The 19,506-nt window shown below is 37.3% G+C and overlaps 1 protein-coding gene across 1 annotated transcript in view; it reads left to right on the top strand.

Annotated features, from left to right (window-relative positions):
• RMDN2 (regulator of microtubule dynamics 2) overlaps positions 1-19,058 on the top strand; it is a 49,502-nt gene extending 30,444 nt beyond the window's left edge. Inside the window, exons 8-11 of the mRNA XM_030448069.1 lie at positions 3,212-3,310; positions 5,025-5,078; positions 5,165-5,245; positions 15,525-19,058. Coding sequence (XP_030303929.1) covers positions 3,212-3,310; positions 5,025-5,078; positions 5,165-5,245; positions 15,525-15,578 — 288 coding nt within the window. The 3' untranslated portion in view covers positions 15,579-19,058. The remainder of the gene's footprint in view (positions 1-3,211; positions 3,311-5,024; positions 5,079-5,164; positions 5,246-15,524) is intronic.
• Positions 19,059-19,506: the final 448 nt, after the last annotated feature.

Genomic DNA, 19,506 nt, shown 5'->3' with positions numbered 1-19,506 from the left:
GAGCAACCCTATGGATTAAAACATGATCTTTTGTGAAAACATAGTGTTCCTTGCAATGCTCTTGTGAATTTTTGGGCTGCTTGGGGGCTGACATCAGAGTTTGAGAGACCTTTAAAAACAAAACTCACTGCACAGAAAATCTTTATTCTTTAAATTCGTTGTTGTAGCTATTACTTGCAGTAGTAGCTGATATTTTTATTCCTTTCTGTTGTAATACACCATTTCTGGAACATGCATTAAGTGGATTTATGCTCCCACTGAAGCTGATGATAGTTACAGTCTCTTTGTACTTAATCTTATGTGGGCCTCCAGATAGGCTTTGCACTACTTGAAATAACCTTGACTGTAGAAGTCAGATTTGCACTATACCAGAGCATGCTGCATCAGAGTTTCTGCCACCTGTGCTTGCTCAAACACAGAGAATGCTGAATGAAGTTATTTGGTAAAGTAGGAATGACGTTTCCATTTCACTGAAAATGGCATAATATTTACTCTAATAAAGTTATTTCAAATTAAAGACTGTGTTTGTGTGTGGTTAGGAGAAGGGTATAATTTCCTGTTCATCATTATTGCTTCAGGACACAATTTACTGTCTTGCTTAAAAGAAGTCTCTTTCTTTTGTCTTTTGTGCCAGCTCAGTCATAGGAGGGTGCAGACTGACTTGGGTGGGGCCTGGTTAAGCTGTGATGGGATTTGCCTCATCTGTCTTTAGCCATCCACAAAGTATCATTGTGCTCCTTTTATAGCTAAAGGAAAGAAAGAAGACAGAGAGGTGTGTACATCCCAGGATAATATCAGTGGCGAGGAACTGCTTAATGGAAATGCTTCTTTCTGTATTGTCAATGCAAGGAACATGGAAAACTTGTATAAACTAGGCACTTTATTTATGGATGACTAGTGTTAGCTGCAATGAATTTATCAAGCCAGTGGCATACAAGTCTGGCCACTCAAAACATTACAGACATCTCTGGCTATCTGTATTAGTCATAAAGTACAATGCTGGAGCCAGTGGACATTAAAGAAAACTCACTGTTGTGCCTACATGCATTTCATTTTAGGCATTATGTTGGTGTCATTTGAAATATAAAAATGGCCATGCACATATATGTTCAGGCTTTTTAAAAGTCTGAATGTTGCAAAACAGAACCCAAGCCAAACAAAATAAGGACTAAAACCTCAGTAAATCAGTTCTGATTTAATTCTTGTAAGAAAATAAAACTGCTGGGAAGAACTTGTGTTTTCAATGGATAATTGTAGCTCCACATGGAAAACCTGCAATTTTGTTTCCTCACTATTGCATAACAGCAGAGACACGTGTGGTAATGCTGTCTGTGCAGTCTGTGTGGATCTCCAGGGGCTTGAGTGGTCTTGCAGAGAACAGTGCAGGCATAGATATTCCCTTCGGTTTTTTCTTTTTTTTTTTTCTCTTCCTAACTCTGTAAGCTACCTCTGTCTTGATGTGATGGACCTAGTAATACAGAAAACAACTTGTTCCAAAATAATACAGAACACTGCAGCAGTAGAGTGACACGAAAAAACAAAACTTTTGCAAAAAATATTTTTAATATCTCATGGATAATATGTCTCAGAAACCAGAGGCTTCAAGAGCGGAATGTGAGAGAAACAGAAGATGGGAGGAAAAAGTTTTGTTTTCTTAACAATGTTTCTCTCTGCAATATGATTTTTAGGGGGTTTGTGTAAAGAACTTAGTGATGGCATTTAATAAATAAGGCATCGTAAACCCCAGCAGATGACCAGGATGTTTTCTGTCTCCAAACAATATTTCTCTTATGTAGCTGGTGGGCCAGGTGGTCCTGTACATTTTCCTGTTGCATGCTGACCTCTATTTGTATATTACAAATAGAAAATATTACAATAATATTTTTAGGGCAGTTTGCAGCAAGAAATATGTAGGGCTTGGTGTCTGTTTAAAACAGAAGCATTCTGGTTTATGGGTGTAAATAGCTCTGCCAGGGTGGTTTCTTATACTTTACCATAACCAAGTGACATCCTTGCTGGAACTAACTAGAGAAGGTGAGAGGGGCAGCAACAGATGTGAAGAGATTGAGACACCAGGGAGTGAGGCAGGAATAGTCTGAAGCTATCCAAACACGTTAATTTTTATAGCACTAGGACAGACTTAAGTTCAAGGCTTAACCTTAAGCTTCCTCTGAAAAAGAGATATCCCTATATGACCTCTCCAGGTCTCTGATGAGGGTCTCTTTTTCTTTGCCTGTTTATAGCCCCTTTTTTTGGTGTTGTCACTGCCTGTATCATGCCAGAAATTGCTACGAAAACACAAAATCCTGGGCTTTCCTATTTTTAAACTGATCTGTAATCTGTGACAGGAGCCATGTTGTGGTTCAAATACTTACGTAAAGGAATAAAATCCTGAATTTCCTTATTGATGTAGTAGAAGTGTCCAAAGGATGGTGGCTTCATGTCTCTTATTTTGACAGGCTCCAGTCTCTCATTGCATTTCTTAGTAGCTCCATCCTTTGATAGAGATGTGAGGTGTGTTCTGCCACTTTAGGTGAATGAACCAAATATGGCTAGAGCAGTTTCTGTCAGGTGTCAGTATATGGAAGGGAAGAAGTCACGTACAAAGTGTGGCAATATGACAGTTCCCTGAAGTGTTTGTGTCGGAGCCCATCTTCCTAAAACAAGAAGTCTTTGGCAAGTGTTATTTGTCGGATTTGAAGAGGAAAAAATGAAAAAATGAAGCCTATTACTCAAAAAGTTGTTGTCACCAGCTTCTCTGCTATTAATGAACTTGTTTTACAAGCCCCACAAGCACTCACAGTTTGATAGAAACAGTTTTTTGTAATGTTGAGAAGTAGTCAAATATATGGACTATCATGCTAAGCTGTCTCATTAAAAACCTAAACAGGCTTAAAGCCTTGTTTCTACCCTTAGGTTATAAAAAATGGCAATCTCTTATGAAATCTAATAATGAGAATAATCCCATATCAATGTAGTTAGGTTTTTGTCATGTATTTCTTAATGGGTATGTTTTCTTGTTAACAGATTCTAAAATGCAAAAGACTGTCAAACTGACAACATAACATTTCCTTTACAAGATCTTTTGCAAAATAGGTTGTATACAGTGGCACAGAATAGTATTTACTCTTAAACTGAGAAGCAACTGTAAAGACTTTTGTTTCATTTTATTTTAATTTATATTATAATTTTTTTTAAAATTTCATTATAGGTAGCTCAGTTGTCTTGGATTGAAAAGAAAGTAGCTACTGCTCTCTTTGGGACTCCACCAACTTCAACAGTAGAAGAAGCATTGCAGAATTTCCTTAAGGTAGGTCCCAGCCAAGGGATTTCCTGTTTGACAGTTCACCAGCTGCTGTGCCACTGTTATCCTGATGTCTGCTCAACAGATTGTGTTCAGGAGTTATAAATCCAGGGATCTCCTAAATGCCACAGAATTCTCTACTAAAATATTTTTCTTTTCTACTGTAAAGTAGTTTGGAAATGAGTGGCTAGCACCTCCCTTCCCTTCCTCTAGTTTTAAGGACTTCTTCAATTATATCCCATTTAATATGGGATATATGCAGATTAATTATATATGCCATTGAAACAAATTAACCATAGCAATAACCCATGATTTGCCAGCTTCTGTAGGAGAGTTAAGACAGGCAACAAAAACTTTTTGACATTGGAACACTTCTCTTTTTCTAAATCTGGAAGTCTTTTCAGTGAATACCAGTAGAAGCCTTTCTTGTTTGTGGAGGTGAAATTTCCTTTGTGGGACAGTAGAAAATTAAGCTCTGTCATATACAGCCATGTTCCTGGGCATTCTGCTTAAGTGCATGGTTATGAGAATACTCCACATGAATAACATCTTTCAGTGTCATTTGTATGAATCTTTTCTACTTCTGGAGCCAAACTATACAAGTTTTCACTTGACTGAATTCAAAGCATAAACTTCCATCGTTGCAATTACTTTCAGACAGTTTCTCAAAGGAATTAGACAAGCATGTTTTCTTCACTATCAAAATGCTTGTTTTCGGTGTTCTTAGTCTATTTAAAGATAGAATGATCTCCTGAAATGTGAACAATACAATGCATTACCACCTTCCCAGTTCAAGACCTTTTGTTTTTAAGGTCAAACTGTGAAGAGGGTAGAAATAATTTGAAATTACTTCAAGGAATTTTGTGGTGGGCTGCAAAGTAACTGTGGTTTTAAGTAATTTTCTGCAACAAAAATTAAATTACTGTCTAAAAGACAACTGGTTTTCAGTTGTTTGAAAATACACAATTGTAGTGAAAGCAGTATTGTTTTGGTCCAAGGATTACAGCTACTATAAAGTTCAGTCATGCAATTTTTTTCTCCCCCCAAAGCTGTTTATTAAAGCTGCTTCTTGGTTAGTAGATAATTGGTTAGGATTATACTCATCTTACAAGCTTCTACATCTTGATGTGCTTTAAAAGGAAGACAATCTTGAACTGTTTTAATGAGCTGGACTCTTCAGAAGATGTTAATATGAAAAGAAAGGTGAGCCCAGAGCTATAAGATAGGGTTCTGTGAAAGAAAAATAAACAGAAATTCAATTAATAGTTTATTGCCCATTACATGAAGTGTGAACGGTTGGTTGCTTGTTCATTTATTTGATGTTGGTTGCTCTTTCATTTTTTTGATGAGGAAATAAATATTAGTGATCTGGAAAGAGCAGTGTCTTCCAAATCTCTGTGTAAGTGAATTAATCCAGTAGATATTCTGTAGAATGAATCACTGTCTTTACAAAGCACTTAAGGATAGAGGAGAGCAAGAAGGACAGAACACATTTATGTTCTCAGTATCAGCATCTCATGTGCCTGTTTTGGCGTTTGAGTATTCTTGTTTTCTTGAGGTTTTTCTTTGAAGTGCTGAGCAGATTGTGGTGCACACAGTAGGGATGATTCAGTCTTATGTTTGAGGAAGCTTAGTGAATTACTAAAATTGCTATGCAGACAACATAAATGTTATCACACAAGTTTTATGTCTATTTTCTTTCCTGGTTTTTATTATTTAGGCAGAAGAAATGCGTCCAGGATATTCCAAATGCAATTATGTGTATTTGGCAAAGGTAACCAAGTTCTTTTAAAAATGAATTTTAGTCTCTGGTATTCTTACAGTGGTCTGATGAGAAGCAAAATGTTTTTTTCTTCTCAGTGCTATAAAGATCTTGGCCAGAAAACCAAGGCACTGAAGTACTGTGATTCTGCACTGTCAGTTCTCTCAGTTACTAATGAGGTGGGTATTGAGAGTGAGAACTTGTTCTCTTGTGACCACTGTCTTGTCTTTGGCACCTATTGTTGCACTGTCAGTAATAACATAATGTTTCACTCTTTCCTCTGAACACAGAACTTTCCTTTTTCCTCCACTTCAGGTTGGCTTATTTTACAATTGTCTCTATCAACAGCTTAAAAAAAAAATCTTTGTTTGGGGAACTGTGAGGGATTTGCCCATGCCAGAGACTGTAATTTCATTAGACTATCTTAAGCATAAGCAGTTGAGTGTGTCACTCTGGCTGTGCTGAAATTTTGCCCCAGACCTACTTTTTCTCAGTTGAAAGCATTAGAGATTTTAGTACCTCTGTCTCTGCTCCTGAAATACTCTGATTTGTGATTCTTGTCAAGGGCTCCAGGATATTATGTCATCTATAGCAGAGATAGATGAGTTATTCAAGATTTCCTTTGTCTTCAATCACAGTGCAGTTAAAGAGGCACAGTTCTTTCAGTTGTGTCTGCTGGAGCACAGATTGTACTAAGCTAGAAATAGATTCCTTTTTAGGCCCTTTAGAGGTTTTTTTGTATGTGGACACAAAATTTCTACAGATATTTGAGGGATTTTAAGTGATTTAATTTTTCAAATATAAACCAACTCATGGCAATCTCATGTAGAAGCAAGTTCCATAATTACTGACCTATGACTGGATGTATCTTACCATCCTAGAGCCTGGCAAGTTCAAACCTGAGCTTTGTCAGCTTAAGGGACCCCCTCTGAGCACAGCAGATGTGGTAGGGAGAGAGAGAGCTGATTCCAGAGACGAATTGGCCCTATCCCATTTAATTCTTTGAAGTTGAGGAAAAAGACCATTAAATAGCTCTGTAATTTGATTGACAATAAATGCTGTGTGTGGAGCACTAACACGTTTCTATCAAGTGTCCCTGCTGGGAAGAAAGACTACTGCATGCCTCACCAGCAGCTACTTCTGGGTGGCCTTTATTTTTGGCCCAAGTTATAGTATGTACCAGTCATAAATTAAGCAATCTTTGTTTAAGTTTAGCTTTGATTTAACTATGTATTGATATAGATATTACATTAATAATCTTTTAACTCTGCTTTAGTCTTTACTTACTGTTGAAATGTACAACTTGCCTATTACAGGACATAGGAAAGACTGCTATGAAATATTCATTATTTGGTACCTGACACCTTTGCAGAAAGAGTAGGACCAATGGTACACAGCAGAACACACCACTGAAATTGCTTGAATTCAGCTTGTTTTATATATATCTGCACTGACTGTGCTGGTGATTTTTTTTGTTTTTCTTGTATTCAACTTACTATAAGCCAGGTAGTTTGGCAATGAACTCTGAAGTAGCTGGTAAAACTGCAAACAAACATGTCACAGAAACTTCTGGCAGGGAGAAGACTGCCTGTGTTTTGTAAACTGGAAGTCATTGAGCAAACTCATAAGGCTCCTTGAAAAAATATAGCAGTAGCATAGATTGGGATTTATCTTTGAGAACAATAGCTGGAAAAAATTTTGGTGACCAAAGGTGGTTGCTGAGGCTCTCCCTACACGTGGTGCAAAGAGATAGATAGATGCATTCAGGTACCCCATCCTGCCTCTGTCTGTCCCCTGATGCACAGATGTAAAGAGAGGAGAGACTAGATGTAAAGATCTCTGTAAGATGTATGCCTGGCATGCCTGACTTCTAGACTGTGCAATTAATGAGAGATTAATCCTGCCTGTAAAGTTCAGTGTTATCAGTCTAAACTTGAGATGGAGTTCAGTGTATACTGGGCCACCTGTATAAGGGGTGTCCTGGGCCACCTGGAGGGTCTTAGTCCCTGGTAAGATGAATGTCCAATCTCATTTCTGAAGTACTGGGAGATGGGAGAAGGAAGGTGGACCCTGAGGTGAGATCAGGAATTTGGACACAGTCTGAGGGGGGGGGGTGTGTGTATTCTCGCAAGCACTTTGGTAATGAGAATAAAAATTATACTGGTCTGTGAACAGAAGAAAGAGTGGCAAATGGGCCCCAAAAATCTTTTGTCCATCTGAAGAGTGCAAGATGAAGTGTTGTCTTCTGTTTTGACTAATTTTAGAGATCACACACTTGTCTGCTTTGTCTTGATTACTTGCGATGTGTTTTGACTTAAGGTAAGAAAAATACAAAGTCTAGGAAAATATGGCATTGGGGCAATAATGTATAATTAAAAAAAAAAAGCAACAACACAAAACCACAGCACAAGGTAAAACCAAGTGCATGCTGAAAGGAATTTCTATAAAACTGAGAAATGGAGATGAGGATCACAAACTCTGTTAACAGTTAACTTGAGACCCATCTGAATTATAGTGTTACATGTTTTGGTTATTGTGTAAGAGAAAAATTTACAACTGATTTTGGGGGGAAGCATGTTGGAATTCAAATGTTTCAGGGGCTTGGAGCTGTACATAGGAATACCATGTGGTCAGGTTAGTTTAAGGGAGGGAAAGACTAAAGAGACTTTGGGGAGACAGAAATAAATGGATGCTGATAAAGTGCCTGAGTTGACTATAGCCCTGTAAAAGATGGGGTTCATGGTCTGAAAGAGAAAACACAGGCCAGCAGCAGTCTGAGAATTTCTTTCTGTTTGCCACAGCACGGGATCTCAGGGTTGTCAGCAGCATGGTGTGTTGTCACAGTCATGTGCAACCCATCATTCTAAAGTGTAATAATATTTTTTCATGTCGGTTTTCTCTCTATCTCCAGGCAGGGGAATTCCTTTATTGTTTTTAAATGTTGGAGGCTACTGAGAAACATGTATATGTATAAAGGCATAAAATCAGGAGCAGACCAAGAGACAGAACTGCTGGAAACGTGCCACTTAGTGGAAATAGATTTTGTGATATAAATCATTCTGCAGCATAAGTATGAAAAATAATAGTAGACAATGGTTTACTTTTAGTGCTTCTGAGCATCCACAGTTTCCAGTGATTTCAGTGGGAACCAGGGGCAGTCAACATCAGCAAAATAGCCCATAGTTCATTTTAATCCTGTAGTCAAATTCTCAGCTGGTCTAACTCAGTGCATTTCTTTGACAGTTTGTCTAAGATTCATTTCATGTAACATTGAAAGTTACTTGAGATGAACAAATATCCCCTTTGGGTATCTGTATATCTCTTCTACCACTTACAGACTATGTTTTTAATTCAAGGGATATGGAGGCTGCCAAACAAGGCTGATTCTTGTTTAAAAAAAAACCCAAAACCAAACAAAACAACAAAAAACCCCACCAGTTTCAACCTTATTATGAACCTAAAAAAGGATACAAAAAGCCCACACATAAGAGATAAGTTTTGATTGAACAAATCCTGTAAGTCCTAATACCATTTTAAAAAAATAATTTGGCAAATTTTTAGCTAATCAGTCTATGCTTTTGTTTTGTTTTCTTTTGCTTTAGAGGGAAATACAGGAGATTTAGAGCAAAATACATCTGAAAAATGAAACTTATATTACGTTACTACTTTAGTGACCTTTTTCTTTCTCCTCTCTCCTCCAAATAAAAAACCCTCCAATTAATCATATGGTCCTTTCTTGGCCATAAATACTGTCATCCTATAGAGTGGTACTTCATTGCTGAAGGTGCACGGGGACATTGTCCTGCTTTTCTCTGGTTGCTGTCTAGGTGGATAACCTCAGGGTCCTGGGAAACATTCACCCTTTCACTGAAAGGATCGTGATGTTCAGGGCTGCTGTGAGTTACTGTAAAGTGCACGACAGCTGCTGTGTTTATATAGTAGATGTTGCATTACCCTCACTGAGAGTCACTGCTTTGTAGTGTGCTCAAAGCCTCGGTGAGTGTGATTACATGAAGGGCTGTCGAAACCAGATGTGCTGAACTACTGAGATGGAAAAGAATTACTTTTTTAAATTTGGGGAGACAAATATGATTTAAATTTGATAATGTGTGTTTGTCTTCCATATAGAAAGGCAGCATGAGTGGGTGGGTGTGCTTCATTAAACACTTGTGAAATAAACTATTTCACATAAGGGGAATAAGACACTAATTTTTTTTTTATAACAAAGATTTTCAAGGCCAGATCTTGTAGAAAATTAAAATCTCAATGTAGGGTTATAAAGTTCAACAATAAAGAAATTATTTTTTCTTGTATATGGAGATGAGCATGGGCATGAGGGTGAACTCTGTGCTAGGAGCAGTAAGATCACCACAAGGGATTATCAGCCTGGCAGAGAAGGAGATAAAAATCTCAAGATTCTGGTCTCTCTGATGGTTTTTTTTTTAACATTAATCTAAAGAGCAGCAGTTACAATGAAAAAATGTAGTCTTGGAAGAGCCAAAGACAGCAAAGGAGGAAGAATGCAAAGCAGCTCTATTTGCACTGAGAGTTACTGAAAGTCTTACTTAAAGTGCAGATAAAAGCTTCCCTGAAGTTGAGAATGTAATTTTAAAAATTATTTGTGATTAAAAAAAAAAAAATCTTAATTTCAAACCCCCATCCTTATTCCCAGTAATTACAAATTAAGGCAGTTCATAACTGAATTAGCAAGTGAGAGAGATTTAGATAATATAGAAATTGATCATTCTGGCATTCACTTCTTACAGGTGTAGAATGGAAGGAAGCAGAGACTCATTAAAGACTCTGTCTTCAGCCTAAGTGACATTTGAAACTCTAGAAAAGCCCATGTGGAAGAGGAGGTAAATGTAATAATGAATAGGAGCCATGGCTGAATGTTTACATTAAGAGTGCAGCTGCTGAGGAGAAATAATGTCTTTAAGGTTTTCTTACATGTTTTTACATCACCAGAATCGATCATGCTTGCAATTAAATTGCATTTTTAGTATTGTCTGTAAGAAAAAGAGTTGGAGATACAGAGGGATGGAAGAAAGAGTATAAATTTCAGCACCCATCAGTTTTTCCTGTTACAACAGACCATTTGTACAACTTGAATTTTCCACAACAGATTTTCCAAGGAGTATCTACTCCAGCCACCATAGATTGATTATGTGCTGTTGTGTTTCCAACAGATCTCTTTTAAAGCTGCTGAGGTATTCTGTCCAAAGTAAGATTTTGATAGAAAAAACAAAAAAAAAGTGATTTACTTTTACTTTAAAACTGAAGGCACAAATTATGACTTGTTTGTGAAAAAGCTACCCATCAAAACTATGTGAATAATTCGGGTTAACCTCATTAAAAATGTTTTTGTTTTCTCATCAAGCAGAACATTTTCTTTTCTCAACATCATCAGCTCAATACAAAATGTAATTGTTTTCAAAGAATATTCATTCCTTCAGATTTTATTTGTTTCCAAATGCCAAGCAAAAGTCCATGGTGTTTCAATTGCAAAATAATGGAAGTATTCAGAATTGTGCTCATTTTGAATCCTAGGCTATTGTTTTCCTGCTTATACTGTTTGTGGAATTGAACAAGAATTCCCCAAAACCTACCACTGACCCAAAGTTAAAGTATCTTTTGAATATTCTTTTAAAACTATTCCTAATCTAGTGATCTGTTTACACTGAATATGAGTGTTTCAAGCTCAGGGAATGGACTTTTTAAAACCTCATTATAAAGACATCAGATTTCAATCTGTAAAATGCTGGTACAAATGAGACATTTGTAAAAGAGCTGGTAGAAGAATTTGAGACCACCTATATTTTACATTATTCTGCACTCCAGAGAATACAGTCTATTTTTCTCTCATCTTAGTGATCAGACTGATTTGCTGTCTGCATGTTTTTGAAGCTCTTGCCAGAAGGTTTATTTGCATTGTCTGTTTTTCCTTTGTCCTTCTCCAAAAACAATTCAAAAAAATTATGAAAATCCTTTTTGTAGTGTAATAGTTTCATACATAGGGATGAAGTCTATCCTAAAATATTGAGCTTATTATATTTATGATTAAAATCATCTAGTTCATAACAAAATATTAATTTCAACATCCTATCAAACATAACAGAACTTTGGTTGTAGTTCACAGTGCAGCAAGGAGGATCGAGGGACGGTTCCTCAAAGCGTGGTTTGTCTTCTCTCCTGGCACACTGACAATGCAAGGGGAGAGCGGGAAAAACAATCACAGAGGTGGTAGTGCACTGCAGGATGAAGAGTTTCACAACTGGTTTCCTGTTTTTGTAGGGTCGCCAGAGAAAGTCAGCTTCCAAGAGCATAAAATATATCGTCTCAGAGTCGATATTCAGGGCAAAGGAGAGCTCACCAAGCATCTTTCTGAAGGGGCTGTAATTGGCCATGTTCGTGTCAAGTCCTTTCAGTGACAACTGCACAGAAAGGAGGGTTGTGGGTCCCACCACACTGGGGGAGGCAGCTGGACAGAAGGAGAGGAATGTCCTGAATGCCAGAAACTCCACATTGTCTACAGTAGTAAAAAGAAACCAGATTATAAGTTAAACTTGGTCTTTTAAATGAGAAAAGAACTGCTGACTGATAAAAATTTTATATGACTTGTAATCATTCTTAATGAAATTATGCCATTTTTGTAATTTTTCAACAGCAATTCTAGAACTAGCTGAACAAATCTTGTGGGTCACAGTGTGGTGGGTGTGAAAGAGTGTTTTTCCCTCTATTTTAAGTATAATCAGAAAATTTTGAATTATTGGCAGCTGTTATAGGCTGTGTTTGTCTTGGTCCTAAAAGCTTTGAGAAGTCAGTTCATCCTCAGAGGAAGATACTAAAATTATCAAAGAACAAAAATGCCTTAATTTGTGACGTACAGCAGAGAGGGTTGCAAGTGGATTATTGCATTGGCTTATTGAAATATATAAGGGGAAAAGTGGTATTATGCAATTTTATGCAAATTAATGCCTACTGCAGCTACACCATCTGTGGGAGTCTATCATGAAACTGAGAATGGATAGCATATGACTTTATATGATTTATATCGTCCAGAAGAGCTCCTACTCTCTAATTGTGCATGTTTCAGAGTCTCTTCTGTTACAGGGCAGGATTTCTCCTGGAGCTGTGAAGGAAAGGCACATCTGTACCCAAAATCAAGGGTGGCTCTCAGCACCTTGTTGCTGTTACTGCATATGAGAGTACAGCTTTAGACCACCCTTGCAGCCTGGCTAATTTAATATGCCATGCAGCCCCTCTGAATTCAGTGAAACCCTGCAGGGTGCATGTCAGTTTGGGATTTGGCAGTGGTTGCACACAACTGTGTTATCCTTGGCTAGTGTAACCATTTTGGCTGTGGTCATGGGGGTGTATCATTCTCTGCTGACAGTTGGGACTTTGTCAACAAGTGCACACATGTGCAGTGCCTGGGTTGAGTGTGTTTAGTGCATAAGGAAATAATTAACAGAGATGGAAAGTAAAATCATTATCTTCCTGTCTGTGCTTTAATTGACATTTAATTTTTACATACATATTTATATATGTATTTTTGTCCGTATATATCTTTATCAGTAATTTTTCTCAGCAGAAATTAACTGTCGAAATGTGGAATACCTCCAGTTAAGCCAACATTCCCTTTTTCCCACCAGCTCTTTTTTCCCGGCTGGCTCTTGTTTTCAACCCCCTTTCTTCTCTTGTTCAGTCCCTGGCCTCCCAAATCTTTTTTTCCTCTGCATATCCCCTGTGGATGATGAAACATAAAAGAAAAGCAACTAAATAGGAAGAAGGGAAAGTACAGTCACTGACCCTGTAATTTAAATACCTTTTTATGTAGCAGTTTGCAAAACATTTTGAACTCATATTGAACTCTGAAAGTGATATGAGAAGTGTTTAATATATGTAAGCCTTGACAGCAGAAAGTCAAGGTTGAAAATGGCTGTGTATTCAGTCAGTGCTGAAATAAGCCTCAAGGTGAACACAAATATTTGGCATTCCTCCTGCAACATGCTCCTCTTCCTCTCCCTGCCACACTCTAAAGGGAGATCAAAGCCTGCCCATCTTTGGACTTCCCATTAACAGTCAAGTTTTGGACATTAATGAAGTTTTCATCCTTAAAACTGGAGCCTGGTACACTGAACAGAGTTGTGGCTTCTCTCTCCTTTTAGCATGACCCTCTTCTTGGTCTGGAAGGACTCTATCCAAAGGTTATATATAGTTCACTTCACTGACAATTCTCAGCTTTGTTTTTAATGCCATTACTGAGTTTTTTTAATGCTTTTGCCATCTGAGTTATTATTGACTGGAAGCTGCTGGCTCACAAAGCAGCCTGTTAAGTAGTTTGCAATAATAATTCCTGCTTTTACTGATGTAGTTATGCTTAGAACTGACATCCCTGAGGTAGGACTCTTTGCACGTTTGCAGTTTCTTCTCCAGCTAGTTCTTAGAACAATCATGGATTTGTTTCCTTCTTTTTCCTAAGCCCAGAGGGAGATTCAGGAAAGACTGCCCAGTATTTTTGGGACCTTTGCAGCTCATTAAAGCTCATTGCCCAATATAATCCTCTGCTTCTAAGGAGACAGTAATACAAAGTTGCCTGGAAATTTTTCTTAAGTGCTGAATTGTCAAACTGAGTAAAGAATCTCATTAGCCCATGAAATGCTGAACACCATTCAGGTATGAGGAAATCTGCATATTTTATCATTTTCAGCTTAGAAAAGTATGAAAAGAATAAGACCAGATACAATGATATTTTTTTGTCTTAAAAGCATGGGACAATATCTGAATTTTAATTTTTTTGTCCTATAGAGTTTAGAATAATTTTTCAACTGGACCATAGTGAGTAAAAAAGAGAATGTATTTTCCCAGAATTAATCAGCATATTGTTATAAATATTGAGTTTTCCAATTTTTATCAAAATACACAGGCTGGTATTCCAGACAGGCTTTAGTAACACTGAGTTTAAGGAATGCTGAATTCAGGGTGACATTTCCTTCTGTTAGAATATTTTGGCAAGATCTTACTGGCTTTGCAGTGTGTGCCTTTTACGGCCTCTGATAAATGATTAGGCAGATAGTTTAGCCTATTGTTGCCAGTAGGAGCAAGGCAGAGACTCCAAGAGAAGTGTCCAGCTAATGTATTAATGCCTTAATCCAGACCAGTAATATAATGTAGTTTGACACGTCTGGCATATGGTTTTTATCATCTCAATATTCCTCTTTATTCCTCCATAACGTTATACACAACTAACCAAAATAAAGAGAAGCAGGAATTTCTTCACCCATAAAATGTATTTTTAAATGTCCTGTATTTTGTTCCAGCTCTTTGGTTGACTGGATAATGAAGTGATCCCGAAATGCAGTGATTACTTCACTGTCTGTCTACAGTATTTTCTTTCAGAATAGCCTGTGGCATTATCTGGGAAAGAAATACTGTTCTCTGTCATCAGAAATACTTGCACAGACTTTGTGATGTGGGTTTTTTTGTCATGTGCTATTCGCTTGCGCTGTCAAGCACACATGGGTGCGTGTATTGGGTGTTTGGACCCTCACCAGCCTGCAGGTGTGGTGTGCTGATGTTTTAGAAATGTGGTTTTAAACCAAGGTTCATTTTGTAAGCTAGAAGTTTTGCAGTGGCAAGTAAAGCAAGTGCATTATAACCCCTTTCCAAACAGATTATGCACGGCATAGCCATAACATATGTCCTTGGTTACCTGTGAAAGAGTCTGTGGGATGGGTTTGGTTTAAAGTCCCGTGCAAACTCTGTACTTATCCATCTAAAAGGAGCCTTTCCCTTCTGTCCTAGGATATATAATGTAGTATTGTCCCTGAGCATAGCAGATTGCTTGCCTCTTGCTACTCCATTGGCTTTACTCTGCTGTGAGCCCAGTAGTGTAGGCAGAGCCCACCAACACCAGTATGGAAGATACCAAAGGTATAGTCAGTCTGTGGTGGTTATTGAAGGTAGGTATGGCTGTATGCACTGAAACCACAATCTAACATATGTCATTAATTACATTTCCCAATGTTTTCTTGTTAATTGCATAATAAACAATAGGCAATCATCATGGAAATATCTTTAGAAACACTGCACACAGGCGGGTTGCAAGCTTACGTAAAGTATAAGGCAAGGCAGTACTTTATGCAGAGCACACCAGTAAAAGTTATGGCCTCAGCTGAAAGGCTTATTGCTCTGCTCAGCAGGCTATTTGTGGCTAACATTTTAAGTGCTGTAACAGAGCTGTAAAGGGAGGGCTGCCATCTGGCTCTTGTTTTCACTTCAAATGTATTTGCAATCACTGATAAATTAACTTACTGTACAGTCTTGTACATTTTGTGGCTGTTACAGTTGTGTGTTATGTCTGATGTTAGTAAAGAAATGTGGATAGGCACGCATTAGGCAAATGAAGGGATTTATTCTATCTTAAGTTGATGCATGATTGTCTGTTTCTTTCAGGATAAAGAGGCCCAGAAAGATTTAGAGGCTTTACTTCTTACACTGAAGCTGTGATTCTACGCACTGCTTAACTCTTCACCCTGTGATAAAATTGGAAATCTAAAATGAAATCTATAGTGACTGGGAACTGGGGGTGAATTTCAGCTAAGTCAATGGGAAACCTGTCATTGATACTGGTTGGCTTGGATCATGAGCTTTAAGTATCTAGTGATTATGATATGAAAATTATGCATTCATTTTTATTATTTATAATCTTGTACTGAAATTTAATTTTAGAGTGCTGACACTGTGAGTCTGATTCTCTGAACATGAAGTCCACTGCTGGCAATGGACATACTGGGGGTTAAAATTCAAAATGCATAAAACTTACTCTTTGAAAGATTAATTGACTAGTATTTGATGCCAGCATAGAACTGTGTGTAGCAAAAACAAACAAGATGTTTCTATAGTAAACTATATTTATATCAACTACTTTACACTGATGTGTAGGAAAGAAAATAATTAATGTTTTTGTTTACACGTTATTTCCCTAATGTTATAAAATTAGAATCTTGTTGCAGTTAAAAAAACTCAGTTACCTCCACAAAGCTCTTTTTACTTTAAACTGGCTGTTGGTTTTACATGGCAATGTAAAATGTTTATAATTAAATATTGAAGTTATATTTTATTTGTATTATCAAATACAATACTAAAAATGAGATCAACAAAATTAAGTGCTTTAGATTAATCTATTACAGATGCAATGTTTAATGGATTTATTACAGGACCTCTGTCAAGTTTGTGAATTTGTGAATTCTGGCTCTTTCTCTTTGAACAGTTGCCTAACATGGTGGCACTGGTGTGTCTTCAGAGGACCTAGTCCAGCACATGACCATCACTAACCTTTTATATCGTCTGTATAACATAACCTGTGCATATAGAAGTAGACTAATTAAAGAGCTACTACTTCTGTCTGACTGTGAAGGACAGCAATGTTTTCAATAAAATATAGCAGGTAGGGAAAGAATTTTGTTCATCAACAGTTTGATCCAGAATTCACCAAAGTTTGTAGAAAAAATGCCAACTTTCATTGGCTGTTCATTCAGCATCTTAATGGAGATGGAAAGAGTGTTTCTAGAAGAAGGAAGGATTTCTGTTAAAGGAAATACAACTGGATAAGACAATGCACATTCCCTTGATCTATTGGATGTATAAGATAACGTGAAGCAGTTTATGACTTACACAGGGAGGGCTTGTATGTAACCAAAAAATTGAACTAGCAACTGGGGCTTTCATTTTGGACAGGTGGGGGACAGTGACATTAGCTTCTAGGCAAGTAGAAACTACAGTCACCTCAACAATTATTTCCAAGTTGGGTGGCTATGAAGTAGTATGCATACATATGACTGAAGTATCTCATAGTAAGAATGAACTTATTAATCACAGAATGTTAGAGGTTGGAAGGGACCTCTAGATGTCTAGTCCAACCTCCCTGCCAAAGCAGGACCACCTAGCTCAGACCACACAGGAATGCATGCAGGAAGGTTTTAAAAGTCTCCAGAGAAGGAGACTCTACAGCCCCTCTGGGCAGCCTTTTCCAGTGCTCCATCACCCTTACAGTAAAGGTGTTTCTCCTGATTTTGAGATGGAAATTCCTATGTTCCAACCTAAACCCATTATTCCTTGTTGTATTACTGGGCACCACTGAAAAGAGATTGGTCTCCCCCTCTTGACACAACTTTAACAACAGAAGGCAATAGAAACAGCAGACTGGGAGCATTAAAATGTGTTGAGTTACACTTGAATTTAGCCTGACACTGTGACTCCCCATAAAATATATAGATGTCCTTTCAAAAAGTAGAGCTGTCCGTTACTTGTGTAAGATACTGCTGAACAAAATCTGAAAGTCCAGAACTGATTCTGAGTTCTTGATGTTACCTTCAGAGTTTTCATTATGCTGAAGGTCTTCACAAATCATAATATGAGTTGTAATTGTTTTAATGTTTGTTCTGAGGGAAAATACCTCTTTTCAATTCCAATGTTCTCTTTTTTCCCCACACAATTTCAGAGAAAAGAGGAAATATCATGAAATTAATCCTATCAAATAATTCCTTCTGCGATAGAATAACCCACTTGTGAGCAGAGAAGCTGCAGAGGTGATGCGTCTTGATTTTGATTAGAGGCTTTTGGTAAAGAGTGCTTTTAACATTTTCATAGCCATTTAAAAGAAGAATAGTTTAAGTGGGTCTACAAGATTGATTTCTACTAAGGGTTGTTGTTAGCAATGCACAGTTGCCTAGGAGGATATAATAAGGAAGCCTTTACTTAGAACAGTTTTATGCTAATTGATGTAATTTATAAAAGAGATTTGAATTATGCAATAGGTGTTTCCTTTACAAGCAATTATTGTAGGTAAAGGCTGAAATTGTAACAGAGGAATAGATTAGAACAAGAAGTTATTTAAATGAAGTTGCTGAAATTAGGTGACATAAGTGCAATTCACCTCATTAAAGGCATATACAAAGTACTGAATTGAAGTAAATAACAGATAGAAGATGGAGGAGAGTGGGCTAATTGTGGTAATTCTGTGGAAAAGGAGGTGCAGATTCCTGTGAGAGGCAAGCTAACCATGGGTCAGTAGTGCCATGTTTATGAAATGGCAAATTTCATACTAGACTGAATAAATAATCATCCCCCATTAAATTCTCATGAAATAACCTTTTACTCTAATTAGGCCTTATAAGGTCTAATGAGGTCTGAGCTGGAATACTATATCCAGTTTTAGGCACCACACTTTGGGGAGGCTGAGGGCTTATTGGAAAGAGTCCAGCAGAGGGAGACAAGAAAGATGAGAGTGCTAGACAACATAATTTTGTGTGTAAAAATTGAAAGAATTTGGTTTGTTTAGTCTGCAGGAGCAAAGACTAAAGGAGTTTTCACGATTGTAGAAAGCTATTTCAAAGAAGACAGTAGGAAAAGAAAAAAAAAAGCAACCAAGAAACCTTGTCCTCCAAGCCTCCTGTTCATAGGACAAGAAGTAATTGCCTACCTTTAGATGAGGCCTCAGAAAACAGCCTTGATGGTAACTTTGCAAAGCCCTGCAGTACATTTCCTGAAAACATTATAGAATCATTTACAGAAGTTTAAAAGTCAAACAAAGAAGACTGTAAACACTGGCAATGTTTAAGGTACATTCTTAATTTCATCCTCTGACAGAGGCTGGACTAGATGACTTCTTAAGATCCCTTTGGGCCTTGCTGCCCCTGGGTAGTGCATGACTCCAGCCCCCCACAAGCCACAGGCACTTCTGGGTTTCTAGTTGGTGGGATTGCATTTGCACACATTGGTTCTGCATTGAGGCCCAGCATTACTAAGGAATTTGTGTGGTGAAACTTATACCAATGTGTTTCAAGACTTGAATTTAAATATGTGCATTATGACTGCCCTTAACTATTTATTTCTCGCACGTGTGGGTTTAATCCACATGGTTACGTTTTATAATGAAATTTCTGTTTTATAAATAAAATTACTGATCTTTCTTTTCAGCATTCTGAATTAAGTCCATTTTTCTGTTTTAATTTCTTCTTATTACTAGTCGATGTATAGAATCACAAATTATTATCTGTGAGAGGAAACTTTGATTTTAATTGCTCATTCTAAGTTGTTCATAGTTTTCAGAAATATTTCTCACACAAGTAAGAAACTGCTGGTTTATACAGCTCAGAAATATTGGGGTTTTAAAATTTTTTACTAGTTAGTGTTCATGAGCATTCTCAACTTCTTTTTGTTTCTGCTTTGCTAATCTGAGAACTTCTAAAATTGGAGCGTGTTCCCATTTAATTGTTCTCTAATTGCTCCTTGGAATAAATCTTTTGCATTTAATTCTAGGCCTAGGCTATCTGTTCTCTGCATCCTATCTGCTGGAGAAACAGCAAGCATAGTTCCAGAGGGCCATATGTTTTCCTTTTTGTTTAAAATATCCACCAAGCAGACATTCACTTCC

The sequence above is a fragment of the Calypte anna genome, chromosome 3 (genome assembly GCF_003957555.1).
Source record: "Calypte anna isolate BGI_N300 chromosome 3, bCalAnn1_v1.p, whole genome shotgun sequence".
Taxonomy (NCBI): Eukaryota; Metazoa; Chordata; class Aves; order Apodiformes; family Trochilidae; genus Calypte; species Calypte anna.
Note: the sequence above shows the minus strand (reverse complement) of the source record. Positions and strands in the feature narration are given on the sequence as shown.